This window comes from Rhinolophus ferrumequinum, chromosome 6, assembly GCF_004115265.2.
Source record: "Rhinolophus ferrumequinum isolate MPI-CBG mRhiFer1 chromosome 6, mRhiFer1_v1.p, whole genome shotgun sequence".
NCBI classification, from domain to species: Eukaryota; Metazoa; Chordata; class Mammalia; order Chiroptera; family Rhinolophidae; genus Rhinolophus; species Rhinolophus ferrumequinum.
Window position 1 is genome coordinate 25,515,915 of NC_046289.1, and position 27,917 is coordinate 25,543,831.

Sequence of the window (27,917 nt, forward strand, 5' to 3'; positions counted from 1 at the left end):
TCTCGAGTGGGATTGCTTGGTTCTATGGCAAGCATATGTTTAACTTTATAAGAAACTGCCAAACCGTTTTCCCGAGTGGCTGTACCACTTTGCATCCCCACCGGCCATGTGGGCGAGTTCACCACCTCCTCACCTGCACGTGGCATTATCAGTACTTTTATTTTAGCCGTTTTAATAGGTATGTAGTGATGTGTCGGCACGGATTGAATCTGTATTTCCCTAATGGATAATGACGTTGAACATCTTTTCATGGGCTTATTTGTCATCCTTATGTCCTCTTTGGTGAAGTGTGTTCAAGTCCTTTGCCCATTTCTAAGTTGAGTTGTATTTTTATTGCTGAGTTTTGAGAGTCCTTTATATAAAGATGCAATTCTTTTGTGATGGTAAAAGGAGTTGAGAAAAAAAGAGGGGAAATATTAATAAGAGACTTCCTTTCCACTGTCTGAAAGGGATTGGGGAGTGAAAAAGGGAAAAATATGAGCTAAAACAGAGCTGCAGATATATCTGTACTCTCGTACACCCATCCCAGAAAAGAATCATACTCACTGCTTCATAGTCTGCCAATTCCAGCCTCGCTTTATTCTGCATTGTCCTCTTACAGAGATAGATGGCTGAGGGAAGAAGAGAAATTACAACGCGCATAAAACCAGCAGTGTGGTGGGATCACAAATCCATCCATTCATCTGTCCATCCAACGCATCCGTCCGTCCAGGCAGCTTGCCCAGCTGGCTAAGTGTGCAGCACTGTGCTGTGACGGATACGTTTCTATGTGGAAGCCATGACACTTGAACTCTAGGAATCTTTCTGCAGGTCAGGATCAGATGAGGACTCCATCTTCCAATCCTGACAGCTACCCTCCATCCGCCTCACTCTGCGTCACCCCAGATGTCCTCCATCAGGGTGACCTTTCTCAAATATATGACCATGTTACCCTCCTGCTTAAATGCCCTGCATTGACTCCTCAGTGACCTTAGAATAAAGGCTGGGCTTCTTAGGTAGTATGTTTGGTTCTTTAAGATCCAGTCTTTGCTTATCATTCTCACTCGGGCATGTGAGGCTACCAAACCCCTCTCAGCTCTACTCCTTTGTAATGTGTCTCCTGCATGGGAGGCCTTTCCTTCTTCTCTCTTCTCCCCCTTTGTCTCTCTAGCAACCTCCTACTAATCTTTAAAGACCCAGCTTGGTGTTTCAGATAGCTTGGTGTTGCACCTATCCATCTTAAACCAAAGAACCTAATTCCAGAGAACTGTGATCGTTGGTTTACTAGACTGTCCCTGGCTCTAGGCTGACGGCTCTTCAAGAGCAGAGGCTGTGTCTTACATACCACGAATCCCTGTATCTAGCACCAGGGCCTGACCTGCAGCTGGAGAGAATGAACAGTGGAAAGGGAGGACAACTTAGGTCTCTCTTTCCAAGCTAAGAAAGGGTTCTTTGCCCTCAGTTGCTAGGCATTCTTCCCCAAACATGACCTTCATCACTTCCTCTCCCTACCTCTGCTCCTTCAGTGTTTCCCTCCTTCTCCGACACCGGGTAGACGGGTCCGTGGAAGACAGCAGATGAATGGTGTGAATGAAGAATAGAATGACGGGGAGGGACGGTCAGAGCGGATCTACTTGTTGTTTGATAACTTAAGTACGTTAGGATGTTTAGCCAACTCCTCTCTGGATTAACCAACCTCCTCCATGTGGTCTGAAAATGTTACTGATGGCAGCGTACGATATGATACGCTGGAACTTAGCGGCTAACAGCCTCCTGTGTTGTGCCCACACTTCTGCTCTCACCATTTGAGTTGTATGTGGATGAGAGTCGGTTGTATTTGTTCTCAAATCTGCTTATGTTAGCTACACTTGTTATTTTAATAACGTGAATTTACTGTAACGTAAGTACACATTACATTCACTGATGCAATTAATGGGAAAAGAGAGAGAGCTGTTTCTATGAAGACCCAGTTGAATGGTTTGGAACAACTTTATAAGGGAAAGCTGGCTAAGACAATTGCTAATAAATTTGGTACAGGTGAGATAACTGAAAAAATGGGAAAAAAATAATAAAAATTTCCAACGGGTCAACATAGAGGTTGCTTCAAAAGTGTTTTAAAATTCTTCATGTACTTTAAAGATGCCAAAACTGGATGGCTGATTTTGTTTTCTTTAAGAAAGAAACTCAAATGATTGCAACCCAAATCAAATAGGACCAAAGGGTCTTACCTTAAAAGCCTGCCAAATGAATGTTCCTTTGTATATCGTCCATTAAGATGAAGTGATTAAAGTATGTCTATATCATTTTCCATGATTCTCTACTTACCAACTTTTCCAGTGAGCCAAGAAGCCACAACTCTCTACTGTGTCTGATAAAGGAGTGCCTGCTCTATTGCAAGGAAGTGCCTTCCGGCTCTTAGACCACCAGTGCAATTGAAGGCAACCTGGAGCAGGAAGCGTGGCCCGTCACCAGCCCCAGCAGGCCTGGTCTCGATGACCCAGGAGCAATGCAGGCCAGTGGAGGTGGTAGCTGCTTTGACAATGCTGCCACAGACAGACAGTATTTTGTATCAGCCAAATGTGAACTCAGGAAAGTATAAGCCAAATGTAGGCTTTATTTAGGCAGAATCATCCTGAGAAATTTCCAACCCATGTGGGTCAAAATGAGCCCCCTACGTTATGAAGTAAAGTGCCATGTGTGGAATGAAAATGGTGCCATTCCTGATGACTGTGAATTACATGGCTGCAAGCTTTCTGCCCCCTTCTCCTGTGGCTAATGTCACATACCGTGTTTCCCTGAAAATAAGACCTAGCTAGACCATCAGCTCCAATGCGTCTTTTGGAGCCAAAATTAATATAAGACCCGGTATTATATTATATTATATTACATTCTTATTATAAGATCTGGTCTTATATTATAGTAAAATAAGACCGGGTCTTATGTTAATTTTTGCTCCAAAAGACGCATTAGAGCTGATGGTCCGGCTAGGTCTTACTTTTGGGGAAACATGGTATTAGGGAGTCTGTTCACCAAAACTAGGGAGGCAGGATGTAGTTATTGACTGGACCTCTTCTTGGCACAGACGTCACCTGGGCTTGTCTGCACTACTACAGTACCTTCCACAGAGCTTGCTCTGACATCTAACCAATCAAATGGCCACTGGCCACACCACCCAGTCCTATAGCAGGGCATCTGGGGGGACCTGCTTTAAGCCCAGCTGTTGGTTTTTATTGGATATTGAATTTCTCATTGAAAAATCTCTGTCTTTTGGCCCTCACACTTGGCGTTCCCACCGCACTGGCGTCTGTCTCACCTGGATGACCTACTGCCATCTCAAGCTCACCGTGTCTCACCATGACACAAACAGAATATGTTAAAAAAGTTTTTGTATAACATGTTTTATAAACAGAATGGATCCATGTACTACACGTGCAATTAAACATAAAAAAAATACATTGACTTTATCCTATTTGAATGCACTTGAAAAGCTGTTCCCTTTCCAAACTTTCTGTCTTTGCTAGTGATATCATTATTTACCTCAATCTCTGACACTAGGGAACATATAAATCATGGAGTTCTCCATTTTCCTCATACCCTCTAATTGCTTTTTAGAACAATGGGATTTTAGCATTGGAAGTAACCTTGGCAACCATCAAGCACAGACCCCCTCATCGACAGATGGGAAAACTAAAGGCCAAGAGAGGTGAATTGATTCACCCACCGGCTAGTTACTGGTGGTGGTGGAATTAGAATTAACGTCTAGTTCAGAGCTTTTTCCACGGTGACATTCATTGCCCCATTTACTTATTCATTTACCCATTTAAAAATTTATTGAGGGTCTCTTATGTGTCAAGCACTGCTTTCGGGGTTGGGAAATCACCATACCTGAAAGTAGCTACCACTTATATGAAGCTCATTGAATGTCAGACCCCGTTTTAGAGGCCTTGCAAGTGTTCACTTACTAATCCTCATAATAACTCTGTGAGATGAGTTTGGTTATTAGCCTCATTTTAGAAATGAGGGAACCTTTTCCAGTGAACTTGTTGTTGGGGATATATAATGTTACCCTAAAACTGAAGACATTCTAGATGTCTCTTCTTGACTATGAAGGCTTTTTTATAAACCTGCCCCTCCCAAATAATCCAACCTTTTGAATCATTCTCCATCAACATAACTAACCTTTGAATACTCAAATCAGACTCCTCACCACGCCCTTCTTCCCCCACCATTCCACCTCCCCCAGCCTGAAATGCTTAGAGGGCAAGACCATGACTTACTCAAAGCTGTGACAGAGCAATTGATACAGAGTAGGTGATCAGTAAATGTCTGACAGAACCAATAAGATCAAACATCACCCTGGGAGTAATAATAATAATACCAACCATGGTTGTTATTGACTCCTTACTACGTGCCACCCACCAAACCTTACATGCATTTCATTTAATCCTAACAAAACAACCCTAGGAGACAAGTACTGTTATTATTCTGTTTTAACATGAGGATTCTGAGGCACAGAGAGGCGAAGTAACTTGCCAAGATCCACCAACTAGTAGAGCTAGTGAACCCTGGGCTCACTGTGCTGAATTCTTTCTTGGTAAACACTTACTGATTTTCTGACTAAACTGCTTTGGAAATGCTGCTGAGTACTTCTGAATCCTGTGCCTTGACTTCTCCATCTGATATGCCAAAATTGAGGCACAGGAATGCAAAATAATTTTGCTTTAATGAGAATCTGATATAAATTATTATTTCTATCCCGGTTTATAACTAAAATTATGAAATGGAGAACAGCTGTAGAGAAAGGGAAATCATGTCTGCGGCATGCAGTGTCAGATGGCCTAAGCTTTATATTCAAGGAAGTATTTTAATCTTTCTTGGGCCCAGTGATCTGGTCCCACCACCCTCCCACTCTCAACATGGCCTGGAAAAATATTGGTTTTTCACAATCACAAGGGCACACGGCTGCTGCATGAAACTGAGCTACAATTATTCAAATTCCGAGCCGGGCTTTTGTGAGCAGAATTTCAGCCCCAGAAACACATGTTTTATGAGCAGCCAAATGCAGCTCCAGTTCTGAGCCAGAAGACTTGCTGGCCCCACTTATTACATCATTTAGGGCACAGCACAGTTCGGGAGGGACTCACAGTGGTGCCTGCAGACAGCTGATGAAACAATCAGAGGGGCCTGCCCTCTGTAAAGGGCCGGTTTCCAGACTTGGAAACAAGACACCCAGAACCTTATTAGGCAATGGCTTGTCCACATTCCATCCTTAGGACTGCTTTCAATGGCTGGTTACCCCTCCCTCAAACACGTGAGCCAAAGGGTGTAGCTTATCACCCAGGTCTCCCGGACAGCCTCCTGGGAACACCACCCAGCTCCAGCTGCCTCTGTCTTCCTGTGCAAACAATCCTGTAAAGAGCCTTGGGAGAAACTGCAGGTCTCATCAAGTATCCCAGTGCCAAGGAGAGCCACTGTGGAGTGCCCCGGCAGCTAAGTCAGTGACGAGGAAGCTGGGGAAAGTGGCAGGTGCTACTGTGATGATGCCATGCACGGGACCATGAAAGGAGCATGTGCCCTGGAGCCACTAAGATCTGAGTTCAAATTCTGCTGCCTCTACTGAGTGTGGGCTCATCATATTTAGTAAAGAACCAGAACCATCGGCAAATATTTACTCAGCACCAAGTATGCCTCTGGCATGTACCACGCTCTGGGGGATATGAGAATGAACAATGCGGACCAGCCCCACCCTTATGAAGCTTCCAGACAAGGAGAATACAGTGAGATAGGTGCGAGGATGTGGCCTCTCTGGGTCTCAGGTTCTTTATCTGAAGTAGGGGGACAATGTAACGCCTTTGGAAGATTGGCACATAGAAATAGTAAAGTCTCCACAGAGAGTATATGGCAAGAGACTACTAGATCCCTGCCTTTATAGAGGTAACTACCTGTTTACCCAGCTCCCAACGTCACCCACTCTTTATTTTCCCAGTCCAGGGTAACTTCTGTATCCCCCTCCCTGGTCTCTCTCTATTTCCCCCTAACTTCTAACTATCAAAAATGCTAATGAGATAGTAATACATCTTAACAAGTCTGCGAGAATAGAAAGGGTCAGGGGGAGGTGGCTCCTTATCTAGCCCTCCACGAAACGCGGCCCCAGGACAACAGCCACTAGCCACTGTCCTACAGTGTTACTGTGGGACGTCAGTTCTCCACGGCCGTAACACCAGGTGCACATGGGCCAGCCTTGATACCGGTGGACTTTTCTTCCTCCCCGCCCTTCCCTTCCAATGGCTGCATCTTTCAGTGTGTTCTGCCCTTCTCCATGATATGGAACAGGATTTTTCATACATGTCAACAGTATGAGGAAGAACGGAGCAGGCTAAGACTCTCCAGCTCGAGCACCCCAGTCACCAGACACCAAGCACTGGTCTTTTCACTCCCAAGAGTAACACTAAGTGTGGCCTGTGGCCTCACTGCTCACCATAGTCGGTGTTTTCAGGTTCCCAGCAGTTCGAAGGCCAGAAGTACGGAGCCTGTAAAAGAGCAGAGGTGTCAGGACACAGAGGCATACTAGCACTTGCCCTCCTTTGCCTGGGGGCCGGGTCAGCCCTCCCCTGCACCCAGTGATGACCCCTCCCTAGGACAGGCTTTGTCCCCATGTCCTTCATGCCGACACCACAGCCCAACCCTCTCTTGTTTTCCACACAGCTGAGGCCACTCAACATTTTAATCTAGGTGTTGAGAAATGAATCCAGGTAGGCAAAATAAACGCAAAAATGAGAAGCTTAGTGTATAGGGCAAAAATGTCTTATCCTGAGATAATAGAAGCCTAACTACAAAAGTTAGCTTGGCACAGTTTACTGGGCACACAAGCCCCAAGTTCCTTTTATCCTTTTGCTATGGATTGAAGGGCGGCTCCTCGCCATCTCCCAAATCATATGATGAAGCCCTAACCCCCAGTGTGACTGCATCTGGAGTTAGGAAGTAATTAAGGTTAAAGGAGGCCGTTAGGGTGGGGCCCTGATCCCATAGGATTAGCGCCCTTATAAGAGGAAACACCAATGCGAAAACACAATAAGAAGTGGCTGTCTGAAAGCCAGGATAAGCGTGCTCACCACAAACCAAACCCTGACGGAACCCTGATCTTGGACTTCCAGCCTCCAGAACCGTGAGAAATAAATATTTGTGGTTTAAGCCACTCAGTCTGTGGTATTTTGTTATAGCAGTCCCAGCAGACTAAGACCCTTTGACCCTGTCTCAACCACTCTACTCCCAAACCTTTTCCTCTGCCCCAGATCTAGGACAGGACTTGAGAAAATGTGTGGGAAGGGTTAGTAGGTGGCGAACAGGAACTTCACACCAGGAAAGTGGCATGATCCAGTAGAAGTTCCAGGACTTTGCTATCAGGCTGACCTAGGTTCAAACCAAGGCTATCTCCTAGATTTGCTAAGTGTCCCCTTAATTCTCTGAGCATCTCAGTTTTCCCATCTGTAAAATGGGTGATATTTGCCTCCCAAATGTTTGTTCTTCAGAATAAATGAGGAAACGTGTAAAGTGCCCAACAAATGGTAGGTTCTCCATGAGGGCTTTTTAGTATTATTTTGGTGGAACAACAAAGGGCCCAGACAAAAGTTTTCTTGGTGTTCCCAGCACTGGTGAGAGATAAGGTTGCTCCCTTAAATACCCTCAGGTTTTGCGTTTTTTTTTTTAATGTGGTTCTAATCTGAGATCAGAGGATGATGAGAAGAAAAAGTTCTTCAGGAAGAGGAGCTGGCAGGCCTACCTGGAAACGATAAAAGGTGCCATCATCCTTCATGCTGAGAACATGGTCCGAGATGGGAAAGATGTAGCCCTGGGCAGCTATAAGGCTTCCCAAGTGTATTGCTTCACCTGCGGGCGTGAGGCATAGGAGAGAGAAGTAATTAGGAAGCCATCAGAATGCAGGGCTACTTAGCAGAAATATAAGCTTGTGCGAGCAGAAAGGCAACTGGAAGTCAACTGTCATCACCCTCAGACAACTGCGTGACTGTCTGACTGACTGATAACTTCATGACATGATTGCACTAGGCTAGGGGTGGTGTTAATGGTGGGGAAGGGTTGCCCTGTGTCTGGGATGCCTCTGGATCCCAGCTCCGAGAGTCAGGCATTGTTTTCACCTCCCCCTGTCCCAAGACTTCCAGAAGAAAGCCTAGCGTCATGGTTAAGAGCATGAGTGTTGGTGTACATAAACCTGTACTTGACTGATTTATTTCACATGAAGTGTTTCGCAGTGGCTGTTGCTGGGTAAGTGTTCAATAAGTGCTGGCAGCCCTGACTTATGTTTTCATCATTTCTTATCATCCTCAGCAATGAGCATCCAGCCTCACTGCCCACGGAGACTTTGGACTCCCATTGCATTCCTGGCTGTGACAGTCCCACCAGCGACGAGGAGGGCATTGCCCTTCTCCTACGGACAGAAAGCAAAACCTCATTTGTGTGGTAAGCAGCGTAGTAGGAAGTGGCATAGAGAGGCCAATCTGATAAAAATATTTATATATTTTTGCCACAATTAACCTGTTGCTTTGTTACTTTAGCACCAATCATAAATAGAGTCACACAAATCTTCACAAATTTATATTTACTCTGAGCAGAGCTATGAAAAAATATTAATAAATTTAAACAGTTCTACCTCACATGATAATCTTTCACAAATATAAAAGTGCTCTCACGGGTAACAACTCATTTTTGGACATGGAAATTACTGACATGGACAGGAGTCTCTAGGAATTATTAATTTCATAAGTGCTGAGTTTTTTACAGTGGCTTGTTTTGGCTTTACTTGCAAGGTTGTATTGAGGTTGTGTAGAATCCAAGCATTTTGTTTACTCAGAACCACCTATTTTCCTTTGGAACAAACGTGCCCTTGTAACTGGTGGAATCAAAATAAATGGAGATTTATTTTACTTGCTTAGTGATGACCATTTTGCTTTTTAAAGTCAACATGCTTCAAGAATCACGAATCCAGCAAAGAAGGGAAGTTTTATCACCTGCTACTGCTCCTTTCCCAGGAAAGGAAGAATAAAATCCAGTAAGAAGGTGACTTTCACGTCACCAATCTAGGAGCTGGAAGTCTCACTTCATTCTCTGAGCAAAAGGGCTTTTGCCTAGAAATATGGCGGATGGGAAGAAGGAAGGGAGGGAGGAGAGGTAATTAGACGCGCCTGGCTTCCCAGGGCCTTGGTTTGCTTCGTTTCCGCCCTTCTATTCCCAGCGGGTAAATTGTTCTTAATATCTCCTGCTCAACCATTTCTCAGAAGCTCAGACAGTTCCCAACACCTGGATGTCCTCCCAAGGGCACCAGCGTATAACAGACCTTCGTAGACATGTCCCTCATCATGCTGCACCTTTCACAGAAGCGTCTCAGACTAGGGTCAGGAGATGCCTGAACCTATTCTACCACTAGTTGGTTTGGGGTTCTCAGGATACTACTACTAACTACTGCTACTACTGCTACTATTGATAATAATAAAATATATGTCAATAACACAATGATTATTTTGGAAGGGTGAAGAAAACAGAGAAAGAGAAAGGACCACCATGAAGAAAGGTGTTCCTGAGTTTAGCATCCTAATCAAAACACATGTTGACTTTAAATACATGTGACTAAACTGGCGGAGACTCATTCAGTTTCGTTTTTATAAGTGAAGAATCAGGAGTCCAGGCTGCATAAGGGAAACACATAGGCTAGCTGGTGTGGGTTCTTTCCTTGAAGGATTAGCATGTATAGTTTTCCCCTGTGGATTAAGAACTGGACCGGAATTAAGAATTTTCACTAGTCATGAGCGTGGCCATTAATCAAGGTGGTGAAAAAAAAGCTGGTGTCACTTCTATTAATGACCTGCTTTTCTGGCACTCAGATTTCTGGCAACTATATTTAATCAAACTCTACATAAACTGTATTGTTTCATAGTCAATAGTAAATGAGGAGCATCAGATTAAATGAAATACAGGAATGCCTGAGCTGACATACTGACTCCAGCAAGAAATCACAGCTGAAGGTCAGATACCTAGAAAGGGTACTTGAAAAAAAAATCTTCAAAAAGCATGGCAATTGGAAGCCATTTAGTTTGGGGCAAATAGGTTTCAAGCCTAAGAACATCAGAATACATTTGTGGATATTTATAAATACAACATATAGGCATCAAGAATACTCAGTTAAGATAGGGAGTGTGTAATAAATTCATTACAATTTTAACCCTCAACACATGGATAATAAACTACACTTATCTAGAATTTTCATTTTTCTGGAACACCCCATTTTCTAATCATGCTGTGAAAAAAAATTTTACTGCTTATTTTCTGGTGGGAGGACAGATTTGGAAATTGTTTTATTGGCCAGGGTTTTGTTGTTGTTTTCTGGTAAGGTTTTCCTAATTGAAATGCACAAATAAAATTGGGGAAAAAAAAATCATTCTTTCACTTCTCACAGAACCAGAAAACAGAAGGCATCTTAGCAAATAATTAAACATCTTAATTATGGATCAGGCAATCTGATTTTAAGAGCCGGCTCTAGTGACAGCGCTACAACTTATCTTTAATTGCTGTGGCCAACGAGAATTCATCTCATTTCACACAGTATTGTATTGGGCTCTTCGGCATTCTAAATGGCTGCTCATTTTCTCAAAGGGTGATTTAAATTTAAAGATAGGTGTTCAGTGGAGAAAATAAGCCAATTTCATTTGTAAGTAGAGTGATTCCACATTTATAAGCCCAGTTCTCAGGAAGGTAGGAGAATCTAGTCTGGAACTTGGTTATGGGATGTTTACTGATACCCAGGGGATAAAGTCGGGGTCAAAGGTCAAGGGTCAAGTACCTGGGTCCTCGATGGAAAGGTTCTTCATAAGCCACTGCACAATGTCAGTACCTGCAATGACAAAGCAATTCAACTGAAGACTTCATGGGTGTTAAACCCTGTGGCAGAAGAAACATGTTTACCTAAGAGACTCCTACTTCTAATTAGCGCACACCTGGAGAGCTGGGTACTATTGATTTTTCCATCCTAACCAACTCTGTCCACCCATCGGTGCACTTCCACAGTCACAATCCCATTTTTCCAAAAAACATCCACTTCTGATGTCTGAGAATGATCTTGTGTCCACATTTCTAGGGAACGTCTGTAGGGCACTTTCTGCAAATACAGATTTTGATGACTTCCCCAATCAGGCTGGTGAAGTTTTATCACACCTGGGCCCCACACCATTTCCTGTGGGGAGAGAGGCTCTTCAGCTCCCTACCCTGATTGACAAGGGCTGATCAACACAGGTGGCCTCACAGCGTCCTGAAAATAAATCTCTCATTTCTTCTGGTGTGGGGCCACCCTGAAAAAAAGTACCCCTGTGTCTGTGGGAGAAACTTCTATGTGTTCACCTATTCTCTGGGTCACAGCTAGTTAACATTTCCAGACTCTCCTGCAGTTTGGTGTGGACTGAGTTCTAACAGTGGGATGTGAGTGGAAATGATGTATGCCACTTCTAGACCTGGACCGTAAAAATTCCCATGTGACCCTCCACAGCTCCACACCTTTCATTCTCCATCTGCTGGCTGCAGGGAGAGGATTTTAAGGGCCCAGGGGAGGGCAGAGTCACAATGTAGAAGGAGCCCGGGCTCCTGAACAACCATGAAAATTGATGCCCCTTTTGGGCTCTGATGGGATTGAATGTTTGTCATGTTAAGCCCCAGATTTCTGGGGCTTACCTGTTTTGTCATCTAGTATTACCTTAACTAATTAAAAATTTTAAGAGTCAGAAGGGACTTCTAAAGCTCATTTATTCCAACCCTAGACAATACAGGAGCCCAGTCCACAATATCCTGGAGAACAGGTGCCGTAATCTCCACTTAGAAAAACCTAGTACCTAGGAACTCACAAATTGTCCCCCAACTGTTCCAGTTACATTGTCTGTGATTTCTCTGAGCAGAAACTTGCCTCTCTCTGATCTCCTCTCTTTGGCCTTAGTTTTGCCCTCTGACAATAGAAAAACAAACCCAGACCTTCTCACTCTGTGAGACAGTCTTTTTTTAAAAAAAATTAGTTTCGGGTGTACAAAACAATGTAATAGACATTTATCATTTATATCCCTCACACAGTGACAACCCCTCTCCCCGCATCCACTACCCCTCTGACGTCACATACAGCAGTTACTTTTCCACTGTCTCTACTCCTAATGCTGTACTCCACTTTTTGTAACTATATATATATATATATATACATAAAATTGTAGGTGACATTCATGATTGTTCAGCTTCAGCTCCAGGTGTACAGTGCAGTGATCAGGCATCTACATCATCCCTGAGGTGGTCTCCCTAATGAGACAAGTGTCCATTGGATACCCTTCAAAATCTTTACAACAGTATCAGTTACATTCCCCAAATTGACTTGTGTATCCCCGTGGCCATCTTGAGGTTACCGATTGTGCTTTCTAATCCCTCACCTTTCCCCTTATCCCCACCCCTCACCCCCATCTAGCAACGCTCAGTTTTTCCTCTATGTTGTGAGGCTGTCTTAATAGTCCAACACACTACTAACATCTCTTTGAGTTTTCCCCCTTCCAGGTAAAACATGCCTGCATACCTCAGCTCTTTCCTTGCATGACATGTCCTGGAGTCCTTCACCATTTTGGTCACAATTCTCTGAATATGCTCCCTTTTGTTTGCCTCCCTTTAAAAATGTGGCACCTAGAACCAATGTTCTTAGGGCAGCACAGTTCAGAGGGGAGTAGAGGAATCCAGTTTTCTGGAAGGTTCTGAACTTTCAATCAATCCACCTTTATTAAACCGGTGCAGACCTTTGAAGGCAGCTTTGTCACTTCAGGATGGGATGTGTGATAGAAAACAGCCTGAAAGGGCACCATTTCTCGATACCCGAGTCTTGTGGGTCGGAGGCAAAGGGACTGCCAATTGCTCTCCTGGGGGAGCTTCCCAGCTGAAAGACTGGAGAGTTGCAGAAAGTATTAACTATTGCCCTTTTCCCAGAAATAAAGTTTCTCAGAAATGGGACTGGTTGCCAGAAGTGAGACCAGTACAGGCCTGAGTGCCTAGATATTTTTTTCCCTCTGGCTTTCTGGAAGGTCAATGAAACCTACAGTTACCTACCAGGGCCCCATCCCCACGCTTTGTGTGCTCCCCACAGGACCAGCCTCCGCTGATATGGTTTTGCAAGACCCCCCCATTTCAACCTCAAAAGCAAGACTTCTAAGCTTTTCCTCACTTGTGCTCTGGACTGGCATCTATGAGTTAAACTTTGGATCTAAAACACTCCTATTCATTCACATTCTTTGAGAGAAAGGGGAGTGTATATCTGTGTGTACTTGTGAGTGTGGGTCCATTTCCTCCAAATTATACAAGTTCAACATTTGTCCTAGGAAATGAAGAACAAAGCACAAATCAAATAAGAACTGTAATCCCAAGTTGGGGGTGGGGGAGTGACTCTAACCTGTTTTTTCCTCAAAAGAAAAATAGTTCTTTTTTGTGGGTTGCCTAGAAACGGCGAGGTTTCCAGTATCAGCAATAGCTCTCCCCCGGGCAGGCGGATTATCTTTCTGCTGAGCTGGCTGAGCCATTATTTATCACCTGCCAAGATTGATTACTCACCCTGGGACAATGACAGCCCTTCCTTTCCCTTGTTAATTACTGTCATCATTAATATCCATGTCACTAATTAGTATTCATTCACATTGAAACTCCTTCCTTGCTGTCATATCCGCTCCCCCTCCATCCCACCCCAACCTTCAGCACCATTGTCTGGGTTTCTACCCCCTTTTGGCTTTATGTGCCCAGTGTCTGGCCTAATTGTCTCCCTAGTTCACCAGGCCTGAGTTTGCATTCACAGAACTGAAAGATCCCATTTAAGCACTTTTTTTTTTTTTTTTTTTTTTGGTAAAGAAGGGAAAGTCACAAAGGCCCCTTTTTACAGCAGGGACCACAGGCCTGGGTTTCCTGTCCCTGGTGCTGCCACCATGACAGCCAGTGTCTTCATCGGGGGACCTGTGCGTCCACCTCCTGCCACCCGTCACACGCTGTGGCCACAGCAATGCTGTGGACACTCTCATTCTGGGCGTGGGGGATTCTAGGCTCTGAGGATGAATCCAGGAGGGGCCAGCCTCCAGCCTGGTGGCAGAAAGGAAATCGGTGCATGTTCAGCCTCAGGAACAAGTTAGGAAGGGAAATTTGTCAAAATACTTTATTTTATGTCCCTTAAAAGACCTACAATGATTACACTGTAGAGTCAGACAAGAAGAGTGCAAATAACCATCAGGAAAAAGCACTATTCTTCTTCTCTTTTCCCACTGTTCTTCCTTCTTTCCTCCTTCCCCTAATCATTCTTTCCTTCCGGATCTAGAAAGAATTTGAAGCAGATTATTATTCTGTTTTATCCAAAATTAATTGTAATCACTATTGGATTCTGGTTCATTGTAGTCACGTTGTCTTGCCAAGGACTTCAAGTCAATATAAAAACACTAGGAACAAATGTGGGATGTTACTCTTTATTCCCAAAGGTCCTAAAACACTTGGCTTAAAGTTTTCTTTTGAGGCTAATTTATCAACATATACTCCAGGGATATCCATGAAATACACCAGAGGGCACCTGAAACATTTCTCCACAACATGAGTGGTTTGTTAGTATATTTAAGTATATATTTATTATATGCAACATGCTTTATGTTTCTGTATGTATTGTATGTATGTATTTCAATTATGTCTTTTCTACATATATAATTATGTTTATTGGAAGGGTATTTGGACACAACTCAAAAGTTCTCTAGAAAGAGGTTGAATAAATAAATTATGGTTCACCTTACAATAAATATTATTGAATACCTACTGTATTAGATGAAAAAGCATATTGAGAACAGTATATGTTTTAGAATGAAATTTTTACAATAGAAAATATATATTTGTATTTATACTCTACTAATTACATATGTATGTGTATATACACATACGCAGAAGAAAAGCTCTGGAAGTATATTTAAACTGCTAACTTTAGGTTATCACAGGGAGAGGGTTGGGTCACATTATGAGAAATTTCTATTCTTTACATTTCCTTATGATGTGGAGTTCACAGGATGTTCGTATATTACTTTTGCATTGAGAAACTACTTTTCCTTTTAAAAAGCAGAGAGGGAAGAATTGGTCTCTGAGACTAAAGTGGAGAGGGTATGGAGAATGGGGTTACAGATACCGAGTAGAGAGGGTTTGGGGAACTTTGAATGGCTCCCTGCTGGCCCCTGGGGCCTGGGAATTTTCTGTTCCCTAGGGAAAGGGCAGAGGGGAGTGAAGGCAGGACTCACAAAGCTGTCTTTTCCCTGAGGAGTAAAGAGTGGGAGGCTCACCGTGTGCCTCAAATTGGTCTCTCTCTCTCTGGCCATCTGTGGTCCCAGTACCTCAGAGTGGCCTTCTTTAGACGCTCCCAGGCTGCTACCACAGTCCTGGACCGAACGTGACAACCTGCACTCTTCCCTTGTTTACTTGGGCAGAGTGAGACTCAGGGATCTCTTCCTGGTGACTTCCCAAGTTATAGTAACTCACGACCAGTACAAACTGGGTTTGACTCAGCTGGTAAGATCTTCCAATGTTTTAGGGTATTCTCTTTCTGGTTTGGAGGAGACCCTTATTATGAAAGGGTTCTATCGTGGGTTTTGTTTTCAGGTGTTTTGAGCTCGCCTGAAGACTTGGGGATACCTGGAACTTCCTCCCAAATGAGTCAGAATTCAAGCAGATCCTTCTATGAAACACTCCCCGCATTCTTCCCAAAGTATTGTATCAATTTGAGCCCAAATTAGATTATGTGAACATGGTGAAGGACTGGTTCTAGTCACCTGCAAATTTCAAGTTACCTGAAACTTGGTGGCTTTTATACCACAGTACAGATAACTGAAGTAATTGATAACTTACCAATCCTCACCACTAGGGAAAGACACTTCCATTTGAGCAGACTGTTTCTGGAGCCCAACAAAGCTAAGATGGTTCCTGCTGTGAGTGAGTTTATGGTACCCCTCAGTCAGGGTTATAACCCAGTCCACCACTGGATTCTCACAGCCCTGCTAAAGTCTCAGCTGCATCTGTGAGTGGAGAGGGCAGCTTTATGCCACCTCATCACACATGCAGGTACCTTGTGCAGGCAAACGCTCACGAAGGGGAAGCAATATTCCCGAATGCCCATTTTGTACCAGGCCAGGGCTATGCACTTAACTCTGTTATTACATTGTCATCTTTATAATAATTGTGTAAAGTATAATGACTATTATACCCATTTTAAAGATTAGGCCCGGAGAGGCCCAAGGCCACATACTAGTACCTATTTGAGCCAAGGTTGGAATCCAGGCAATCCCATACCAAATATTATTTCCACTATACCATTCTACCTTTATCATATCTGAATAACTTTCTGAATACTATACAGAAGAATAATTGGAAAAGTTATATTCTGGAAAAGTTAATTTAGTGACAATAATAATTACTACTATATGCTATTTAGCTAATAATTTATTGAGCACTTCCTATATTCCAAGCTTTGGAATGATCCTACTACAATAATTCTATGATGTAAATAGACAATTATTTCCTTTTGGCAGATACATCGAAGAACACTCTAAGTAGGACAGCCTTTACAGTTTTAGACCTTTCTTTTATGCCTTAATTAGAAAAAACAATAAAAAGTGCCACAGTTAGGTAGCAGAGAAAGCAAGAAGAACTGCTAACCTGAGCTTCGGAGGGTGGGTACAATGAATAGCTGGCAGAAAGAGAGAAGAAAATACAGGTGGAAGGACTAGTGTGATGACAGGTCGAGTGGCATTTTTGAGGAGTATCGTTCAGTCAATGGGCTTGAGTTTTTCCAGGAAGAGCAGGACGATTTAACAGACACACACTTGCTTACCAAGCATATGATGCAACAAAGCGCAGTGTTTATAAATGCAGACAGATTTGAATTCAATTCATGCTACGTCATTCACAAACTGTGTGACCCTGGGCAGGTTCCTTCACCATCACCCACCCAGTCTTCATTTCTTCAAAGGTAAACTGGGGGAAATACCACCTACTTACAGGATAAAATAAGATTATATGTATGAAGCCCTCACCACAAAGCCTGGCCCATGGTTTTGCTGAAATGGCCTGTTTATTATTAGGTCACCTACCTGTTTTGTGCTTTCATTTCCTCATATGAAAATGAAGACAATAATGAAGGACCTGCTGCTTAGGTCTGAGGGTTAAAGGAAAGGCTGTATGTGCAATGCTAGCTAATATAGTGCCTCATACAGAGTAAGCATGAACACACATTCGCTCCTGATACAGTCCATGGTTTAGGAACCTTGTACTGGGGCCAACTGTCTAACCAAGTCATCTGCATGGGCGGGAGAAAGAGCAGAAACTTGAAATTCTTGTGTTATTTGCCTGCTTTTGCATTTTAAGCCTTAGAGAATTCCAAATGTCTTCTGATGCTTTAGGAAGGCGTCTGCTGCAGATGGGTAGCTTGTTGGGCAGAAGGAGAAATAAAGGAGAGAGTGGCAGCAGGCAAGCTTCAGCAGCTCGATGGGGCCTCCCTGAGGGCGTAGGACCCCTTCCTGACAGCTTTTCTGGCCCTGCTCTTCTGGAGTACATTTCCTGGAAAGTGAGGGCAGAAAGCAAAACAGGTGCCCGCACACCACTGTCATTCAGTGGAACATAACACGCTGAGCATCATTCCGGTTCTCTGGTCAACCTGACAGCCTCTTCTTCATCCCTTCTCTCCTCTTCTACAGCAGGGACCCCCTTTCCACTCCCAGAATATACCTTGCTCTACCCCACTCCAGGGCCTTTGCACATGCTTTTCCCTGGGCCAGTAACCCGCTCCCCTTTCTCCAGCCCACCTTTGCCTCGCGCTGACTCCTGCAGCCCTTTGGCCCTAATTTCCCTCTGGAGGCTTCACTGCTCTTCACAGAGGTCCTCTGGCTTTCACTTGTAGAGAACAAGTTTCCTTCTCTTTGGAGCACTTACTGCAGTTGTTCATTGTCTACTTCCCACTCTGCATTAGTTTCCTGGGGCTTTCGTGACAAAGCACCACAAACTGAGAGGTCTAAACGACAGAAATTTATTGTCTCACAGTTCTGGAGACCAGAAGTCTGAGATCCACGGGCCGGCAGGGTTGGTTCCTGAGGACTGTGAGGGAGCATCTGTTCCATGCCTCTCCCCTCGCTTCTGGCAGTCTTTGGTGTTCCTAGGCTTGTAGTTATAGAACAATGTACATCATATAATATGTATCCATCCATATATACATATTCACTACATTTAAAAAATGTCTCTCAATTTTTTGTGACCCATGAAAACCTCACCAGAACCAACCGTGGGGGAGCAATTTGCTAAACCACTGCTTTAGATGAAAGGTTCAGGGTTTTTCATGCATTGACATTGTCTTTCAAAAGTTACAATTTTTTTCTTGTAAAAAGAAATCTCAATAAATGAATACAGTAGAAAACATTAGGCAGCAATTCAGACTGTCTCTTTGCTCATTCCACCTTGGCTGTCATCTGAAGAAAACAGGGAGTAGAAGGGAAGGAAAAGTCTTCAAGTCTTTTCTCCAGGGGCTCTAAAACACCCACCCCCTCCCATCTGTCCCTGCTGCTCAATCACTGGCTTCAGGACTGCAGAGTTCAAGCTGCCCTGTGACTGGCTTTCGTCCACTGTGGGATTCTCGCTTCTTAACAGAAAGCCTTCTGCATCGGTTTGACTTGGTTTTGAACAGGTTGGAGGAATTATATCCAGACACATGGAATATGATTGTGAACCCAGAGGTATCCAAACATCATTGCCTTATCCAGTCCTAAACCAGGCTCCGTCAGGGCCACCTCCCTAGGGTCTTCTTGCAGGCCAGGCAGATCAGCTTGCCGACCACCACGGACATGTGGCAACTGCGCCCCACAGCGCCCCTCAGCCCACACAGCGGGGACGACAACCAGCTGATGGAAGACCCCTGATGAGCCTTCCCCACCCCAGCCCAGCCCCCTCCTGCTCAGACTCTGTGCTTCCCCATTCTCCGAAATGTAAAGCTTCCGTGTGCATTATGAAAAATAATAGGGGGCAGGAGACCAGGCGAGGTTATTACCAACTCATAAATCAAGCGGGAGGCTCTGAGGGCTGTGGCGAGGCGTCTGGGACGGGCTCCCCGGGATTGTTATCTCACCCCAGCCCCCACGATTGATTCATAACCTCATAACACTCCTGCATCCGGATACCAAGTCTTCTATCTAATTGTCAGCAGCCCGGTACATGATTTGCAAGAGGATGTGGGCAGCAGCGGAGGTGGGGGTGGAGGAGAGATTAGTTTTGTCAATCAAAAGCGGTCCAGGGTGAGGTGGCGAGCATTCGGGATTTCGCCCGATGATCGGCTTATTAAAGGGAAGGCTGAATGTGGCTGCATTGATTGGGCCCAGAGCAGGGAAATGGAGGGTGGCAGCGACTGTGGGTATAGCCTCTGTTCCCTGAGGGTGGCTGTCACTGACAACTGCCTTCCACTCACTCCAAAGGCAGAAATGAAAAACAAATAAGCAGAGTTGCGGCTTTGGGGAGAAGTGATCTAATGTCAGGTGTCCAGTAGCAGCAGAGAGCATGGCAAATATTTTGAAGGCTGCTGAGCGTTTCCGGGAGGGCTGGAGGGGACCGAGTGGCTGAAAGGAGTCAGGAGTTTTATTCCCTTCCAGGGTCGTCTAATGATCATCTCATTTGTGCACATTTGAATCTAAGGTGTGGTTCATGAACACTTTACATTTAAATTAATCTGTGGGGCTAAGGCTTTCTTAAGGGAAGCAGAGAGGAGAGTGAAGAGGTAAACTTGACAATACCCCGGTCTGCAGGCTGCAGTTGCTTACCTGGAATCTGATCCATCTAACCAAGGTATTAGGGCAATAACCCTGATACGCGTCCACAGCTTGTTTTAAGGCTTAAGCCTGCAAAGTGCACCAGACACCTGCCACTACCTTGGGATAGGCAATGCGTGCACAGCAGGGAGTGTGAGCAAGCCAGGTTTCAAGCAGAGTCTGGGACATACAGGTTCTTGGGCAAAACTTCTTTGGTGTTACACTACTTCCAGCTCTAGTTCGCCAGAGCTCTGGCTTGGTGGAATGAACTTATTTTCTGTAATCAGACAGACCTTGGTTCAAACCCTGGCTCTGCCACTTGCTAGCGTATCACCTTAGATGAAATCCTCAGCCACTGTCAGCCCCAATTTACCCACCTGCAAAATGGGGCCAATCACAGAATCTACCTCAGATTCTGTTGTATTAAAATAAGGAAATGGAGGTAGACCATTGGCACAGTCCCTGGGCATACCCGTGAATGTTGGTTACTCTCCTTCCTTTCCCACTTAAAATTCACATACACCCTCCATCTGCCCAAAGTGAAATCTGGCTTGGAGCTTATCTCCTGGGCAGAGATCCTCAGCCTGGATCAGGACTTTCTCCTCCTCATCCTCATGGATAGTTCAGAGCTTGTTCTAGCTTGGTTCTTTTGAGTTTCTCCATTTCATTCAGAAAGATCAGCCCATCTTTTCAGTAATCGGTCTGGGATCTTCTCTATCAGCAGAGGATCTACTCCCAATTTCCAGTTCTTGAGGCAAAATATCAGAAGAACCCCCAGGAGCCCTGAGATCTCTCCTGCATCCCAGCTATGGCCAAACCCTTAGTCTGGCTTCGCCCAAAGGAGCGGCCAGGAGGCAGGCAGCCTGGGTGTGAATCCGGGTCCCCCTCCCACAGCTCTGTGACCTGGGGGCTGTGCCTGGCCCATTGTAAGCGTCAATTTCTATATGATAAACACGCACTCTGAGGCACGGACATGAGGCTAATGCTCGTAAAAGGCTGAGCCTCGTGTCCTTGAGCACACAGCAAGTGAATTGTTGACTCGATCATCCTTATCACTGCTATTACTTTGACTGGAACATTTGCTTTCATTTACCTGCAACGATGAATAAGATGGCTCTGTCCTTAAACAAACAGGTGCATGAGCGTGTGGCAAGGGCTCTGACGGGAGTATTAGTGGGGTGCTATGGGGCCAGAGACAGGGAGTATTTAATTCCAGCTGCCCCACTGTCAGGAAAAGGTTCAGACAGGGAGGTGCTCAGGAGCGATGGGAACGAGTGAGAAAAGATAGACTGAGGAGGGAAGTAGTGGATGAAGAGTCAAAGACTCTTAACAAAGCAGCCTGACGCAACCACACTAAGGGCACCATGTGACACCTAACATTTATATCCAGGTCAAGATGCATCAAACAGCAACTCTCTAGGCCAGAGGAAAAGGTCCTAAGAAGGTGAAATCACCAGCGTGCTCTGGCACCACCTATGCGCAAAGCATTGCACCAGACACCAAGGGCTGATATCCAAGCATGAATCAGAAAAAGAGCCAGGCTTCAGAGCCAAAGAGAAATGACCTCAGAGCAATGATCTCATGCTTTCCCAGCATCGGGATGCTGGCCTTTGCCTCCATCCTTGTTCTCAGCCTGGGTCTCATGGCTCCTGCCGGCATTGCCGTGCTCCCTCCCTCCAGTCGGCCTCAGGTATGTGGGGCACTGCTGGGCCAGGCTGCAGCCTCTGTACTTCTGCTGCCAGTCACTGTCCTGGATCCCTGCCCAGCTGCCATCAGTGAGGCCCCCAAACTCAGAAGGGCCCACGTGCAGGACAGCAGAACACCACTGTCTCCCCACCTCCCCATCTTTCAGGGGAGGGCCAGCGGCTTGGGGCTTCTCGGGGCTCCACTTTCTTCCCTAGGACTCCTGCTGCTTGACTCCAACCGACAACAGCCCTGAGTGCCGAGGGCAGAGAGCTGGGTGGTCTCAGGGTGCGGAGGTTGACGACCACAGAACAGAAGCAGTGTCAGGAGTGACAGGAGATGGTCAGAGGCCCGTGTGTCCTGACCCTGAGGAGGGCTGGCAAGGGCCCTAAATAACCAGAGGGCCAGCAGGATGCTACTCGCTGCCCAGTCATCAGTGAGAAACCAGGGCACTGCCCGCCCTGCCCACCTGAAATCCCTAAATCCCTTTCCTCCTCAGGCATTTAGGTGAGGGATTGGGGCCTGGCTTTGGAGGACTTGAGAGAAAAGTGAAGCCAGCCACCTGAGATGGAGGGGAGCTGCTAGAGTTTACAGTTCAGACCTCCACACCTGCCTTTCCCAGTTTTTGAGGGCCAGGTTCTCAAATCAATAACGTACCCCACATGCGGGGTTGGGGTGTGGGGGAGGGGAATGAGATCCCTGAGTCCTGCAGGGCCTGGCTTCCTCCTCCTGTCCCCAGTCTCTTATTTCAGCCCTCCCTTGCCTCCCGACAGACCAACTACACTCCTCACCCCCACCTCAACATCTGTGCCCAGTGTTTGCCCAAGCCTTATCAGCACACATGCTGCACAGCCATACTCCACTCACACACACATTCACACCCGCTCAATACCTGCAAAACACACTCAACCTCACACACACGCACGTGCACACGTGCACTCGAACCCGCTCATATTTGAATGATATCTAATTACTTCTGTAATATGTCCCCGTCCCTAAAATCCTGAACCATGACAAAAAGAAGCTTAGAGTTTACAATTTGTGAGGATAAATGTTGAGGAAAGAACGGCTTTTACCTGTTAGAAACCTGAGTAACGCAGAGTGTAGGCCAAATGTCAGCACTACTCCTGTGATCAACAGCCGTGAGCGCACTTGCTAGAAACAATCCCGACTGCCTGATGCAGTAGCTGCTGAGGAAAAGAGGGCGAGACCCAGCCGGGGAAGGGAGAAGCGCATGCACTCGTCTTCAAGATGCAGAACGTGTTTTCTCTTGCAAGTGTCTAGGTGATTTTAGTCCTCTGAGGTGAAGGGGAGCTCTTGGAGCTGAAGGGTAGGAGGATGGGGTATCAGAGGGGAAGAGAAAGGCAAGAAAGGAAAGCGTAAGTGCTACAGCTACAGGCAGGCATGCTTAGTGGAGACAGCTCGGTCACCGGACGCTGGAGGGTGAGGCCCTGAGGGGGAGCCCCGTAAACACCACAGCTGGGGGCAGCATGACGTAGGGGCTGTGCACAAAAGTGTGGTCAGGTTAAGGGCTGGGGAAGCAGCAGGGACCTAGAGCATCAGCTAGAGAAGTTTCCACCACTAGGTCAGACGGGGCGGGAGGGGCCAGTGTAGTTACTGGAACCTGGAGGAGGGGGTTGCTGTAGGAGAGGGTGGCCGTGGCTTCAGTAGAACACAGCCACTGTCAGACCAAGGTTTACCAGGGAATAAATGTCTCCTCCTCTCCTCTGACCTCCTGCTGGTCTCCCTGGGGTTGACTCCATCGTACTCAGGGAGCCAGGGGGCCCATTGATGCAGCCAATAGTGACAGCCTGCAAGGAGCCAGAGCAGGGCAAGAGGGGTGCAGGGTGGCTCTGGAGGGACAGATGGAGAGGACCCAGCACCGAGGTGGAGGAGAGAAAGCATTTGTTACAGGCCTAGCCATAAAGCATTGTTCAGGCAAGGCTTATTATTTAGCACGCTTTACTTCAGCAGAAGCCAGGGCTGGAAGGTTTTGCTCCGATGTCCTGCTTTGCACAATTCTGACTCTTTACACCTATAAGGATATAGAGAGCTCACAAGGGCTCCACACAGACCAGCCCTTAAGTCACTGTCACGATACACCTGAGCTTTCACACAGATGTTGCCACTTCACACCGGGGGGGAAGCCGAGGTTTGGGGAGCCTAATGGTTTCTTCATTTGTTCTTTCTAAAATGCATTCATTGAGGGTGGACGGGTGGCTCAGTTGGTTAGAGCGCGAGCTCTTGGCAACGGGGCTGCCGGTTCAATTCCCACATGGGCCAGCGAGCTGCTCCCTCTGCAAACAGAAAGAAGTCAATGAGCTGCCTCTCAGCTCCTGGGTGGCCAGATGGCTCAACTGGTTGGAGCGCGGGCTCTCAACCACAAGGCTGCCAGTTAGACTCCTCGAGTCCCGCAAGGGATGGTGGGGTGCGCCACCTGCAACTAACAATGGCAACTGGACCTGGAGGTGAGCTGCGCCCTCCACAACTAAGATGGAAAGGACAACAACTTGACTTGGAAAAGTACCGGAAGTACACACTATTACCCAATAAAGTCCTGTTTCCCCTTTCCCAATAAAAATAAATAAATAAAATTTTTTTAAAAAAGCATTCACTGAGCTCCTACTGTGCCCAATGCTGTTCGTCCCGCTGAAGAGGCAAACAAGAGAGCACAGTTCCCGCCCTCTGGAGGCTCACGCCTTCATGGAGAAGTCAGACATTTAACAAGTAAGCCACACAGAAACAGGAAAAAACTGTGCAACGATGAAGATAAAATGGGGTCTCGGGAGAGAGGTTGACTGGGGATTGAGAGGTGAGCAAGATGAGATTTTCATGGAGGCCTGAACAGCAGGAAGGATGTGGCTGGATGAAGATTTGGAGAAAGAGCATCCCCGACAGAAGGACAGTGATGCTAATGCCCTTTGGTGGGGACAAGCAGGAGGAAGACACATGTGACAGGAGACGAAGACCCAGGCCAGACTGGAGATGAGACCGGAAAGGGAGGGGCTGCACCCCCTAGGGAAGCCTCTGGAGGGCTCTGAGCAGGGGAGGGGCCTGGGGTATGTTTTTCAAAGATCCCTTGGGCTGCTGGGGGAGAAGGGATTGTAGAGGGACAAGAGCAGAAGCCCGAGCCACTCTCAGTGGTTGGAGTAATCGAATGTGGGCTGGGTTCAGTGGTGGCCGTGAGGCTGAGCACTGAGCGAAGCAAGAGGGTTCAGGGTCTACCTCGGAGGCAGGTCTCCTGGTCCTCTCCAATGGCCGGGACAGGGAGGGTGAGAACAAGAGGAGTCAGGATGGACTCCCGGGTTTCTAGCTTAACTAAATGGATGCATGGGGGGGGGGGGGCTTAGATTAACTGAGATGGAGAAGCAGGTTGGGGAGGAAACCTGGGTTCATTTGTTGGCTATGTTTTGTGTGAGACAGATAGATATACACAGTCGCCATCCAAGTAGAGACATCGAGTCGGCCGTTGGATGTATGAGGCTGGATTTTTGGGAAAGAGCAGGTCAGAGGTACTAACTGGGAATCACTGGTGTTTAGGAATGTTCCTCAAGGCTGGAGGAGGTCACCCAAGGAGAAGATGCAGAAAGGGAAGAGAGGGGCCTTGGCACCAAGCCACCAGCCTGTCAACGGCACAGCTGGCAGGGCACCCAAGCCTGTCCTTCCAGAATCTAGAATGCCTTCCATCACCCCGAGTGCCTGGGCTTCTCTCTTCTGTGACTTATTTGATGACCACGGTGCTCCATTCTCCTGCCACAGGGGACAGCAAGAGAAACGAGCTCAAACACTGGACTCTCTGCCAGGCCAGCCCAGAACCTGCCTTTAGCACCAGCTCCCTTTTCTGGCTCATGTCTCGATTCAGGAAATACATCTACACTTACCACCATTTCCAGCACCTGACGGCTCTGTACAGTGACCAGAGAGACAGCTAAGAATTTCCGTGTTCTCTTCTGATTAGAAACAAGCTTAAACTTGTTTTCTGGCCTTTTTTTTTTTTTTTTTTTTTATGACTAAATTACAGCAGACTCCCTGAAAGCATGTTGTGTGCCTCTGGAGCTGGCCTAGCCAAGCTCCAGCCAAGCTCTGCTGTGACAGCACTGCTTCTGAGGGACAGTCACTCAGTCCCACCCATATCAGAAGACTTTGAGGTGGGAATGTCATCAGGAGCCAGGCATCTTCCAAAGCCGAGTCCTCACGGCATACCTGTCGACTCCACACCGAGAGAAGCTGGCTTTTGTTGGGAGAACATGCTGAGAATATTCCCAAGTGGGGAAAGCGTAGAACAAGGACAGAAAAAATATAAAACCCATCACGCATTTATCCTTTCTAGCACTGTTTCCTCATCATTGCCCCTGCCCCTACTTCTAACATGGATTAGACTTGAGGCAGTGAAGAATTAAAGCTATTGCTAGACTTAAATACCGAGAATACAACAGGACCCAAGTACTGAATGGGGAGAGAGCTGCATGAGGAAACCCCAGTGAGGGATAGCAGCCGAAAGTGAACACAGAATGTAGTTTACAATTCCTAGAAATAATAAAACAAAATAGGAGGGTCTATGGCATTCATTGCTTGGCCTGGCTCTCCATTAGTGCGTTTGGGGTCCGTAAGGAGAGAGACCCCTGTCACCTCAGCTCTGCCTCCCTGACTCACTGCAAGGGGCACATCACACATTTTCCATACACATCTGATGAACATATTAAAGACTGAAGTGGCCCAAACCAATGATTTGCACTTTGCTGTAGTTAATAACCTATGCTATTTCCTCCCAGCCCAGACGTTGCTTTTGATGCAGTTGGTTACTTCTTAGGGCCCCTCCTGAATCTTGACAGGAAGACAGGCCAGATCTTTGGTGGACAAAGTTATGTGGCTATTTGCTATTGCATGTTATTTACACGTATGTTAAAGAAGGGGGCCGACACATGGCTCTATTCTAAGTTACTGAGGACTAGAACTTGATATGTCAGTAGCCCACTCCTGCCCACGCTGCTTCTCCTGCTGGTGGTATTGTAGTCAAATATCGTCAAAGCCCTGAATGGCGTTAACAGCCCAGATTAATAGTGAGGTTGTATGGCTCGGCTTGTAGGCAGAACGAAAGGCTGGTATCTGATCAATACATGATAAAAACACTGTCCATTTTTCTAATACATTTTCTCAGGGATGGTCATCTCCATGCTGATGGGAAGGTGGTAGACTGAGAGAGCCAGACTTGGGTTTATGCAGAAGAGAGCCGTGTATAGTTTTGAGGGACTGAGATTAGGTTCAGCTGCATATTACAGAAAAGCCAAACCAACCAACCAACCAACCAAACAACCAACCAACCAACCAACCAAACAAACAAACAACCAAACAAAATAACAGTGGCTTAAACAAGATAGAAGTATATTTGGTAAAAGAAGTCTGGAGGTGGCTATACGGGGACCTCAGGAATCCACACATTAATATTTCTCTTCCACACTCCTAGTGCTTGGCTTCCATCCCCAGGGTCACATTATAGCTCTAAATTTCTGCGGAAGCATCAGACATCACATCTGAGCTTCAGGTAGGAAGAAGGAGGAGAAGCAGAAGAGAGAAAGCGTGCCTTTCTCAGTGGAGACACCTCCCTTTAAGCATAGTTTTCAAAGTCCCAATGCTCTATTTACACATGGTGATACACAGAATAATGGCCCCCCGAAGAGGTCCATGTCCTAATCCCCGAAACTGTGACTATCTACCTTACATGGCAAAAGGGACTTTGCAGATACGATTGAGAACTTCAAGATGGAGAGATGATCCTGCATTCTCCAGGTGGGACCAGTGTACTCACAAGAATCTTTCTAAGAGAGAGGTAGGCGTGAAAGAGATGTGATGACAGAAGCAGAGGGGCGTGTGTGCGTGTGCGCACGTGTGTGTGTGTGTGTGTGTGTGTGTGTGTGTTGAAAGGGGGGGAGGGTAGGGAAGGAAGGGAAGGGAAGAGGAAGAGCTGGTGGGGAAAGCACCAGCTACCTAGACGCTGGCTTTGAAGACAGAAGAAAGGACCATGAGTCAAGGAATGCAGGCAGCCTCTAGAAGCTGGAAAAGCCAAGGAAACAGATTCTCTCCTAGAGCCTCCACAAGGAACATAGTTCTGCCTTGATTTTAGCCAAGCTCCATTTCAGACTTCTGACCTCCAGAATTATAAAATAATACATTCGTACTGTGTTGTTTTAAGCCACTAAATTTATGGTAACTTGTTGCAGCTGCAATAGGAAAAGCATAGTTATTTTGTTACCTCCTATGACGGTGATATTTCTGGGTCATTTTCAAGGCTTCAGAACCTATTGCACGAGTGGCCTTGAGAACATGCTAAACCAAATTCTCCGTCCTCTGCAAGGCACACTCATGCTTTTTTCCTTGGACCTAACAGCACAGGGT

General features: G+C 46.1%; 1 protein-coding gene across 9 annotated transcripts in view; it reads right to left on the reverse strand.

Moving 5' to 3' along the window:
- RGS6 (regulator of G protein signaling 6) overlaps positions 1-27,917 on the reverse strand; it is a 475,600-nt gene that overhangs the window by 82,900 nt on the left and 364,783 nt on the right. For all 9 annotated transcript variants that reach the window (XM_033108137.1, XM_033108138.1, XM_033108145.1 and 6 more), the window contains 4 exons: positions 10,829-10,879; positions 7,760-7,866; positions 6,458-6,509; positions 547-611 (listed from right to left, as the gene is read on the reverse strand). In XM_033108137.1, the coding sequence (XP_032964028.1) occupies positions 547-611; positions 6,458-6,509; positions 7,760-7,866; positions 10,829-10,879 (275 nt within the window). The remainder of the gene's footprint in view (positions 1-546; positions 612-6,457; positions 6,510-7,759; positions 7,867-10,828; positions 10,880-27,917) is intronic.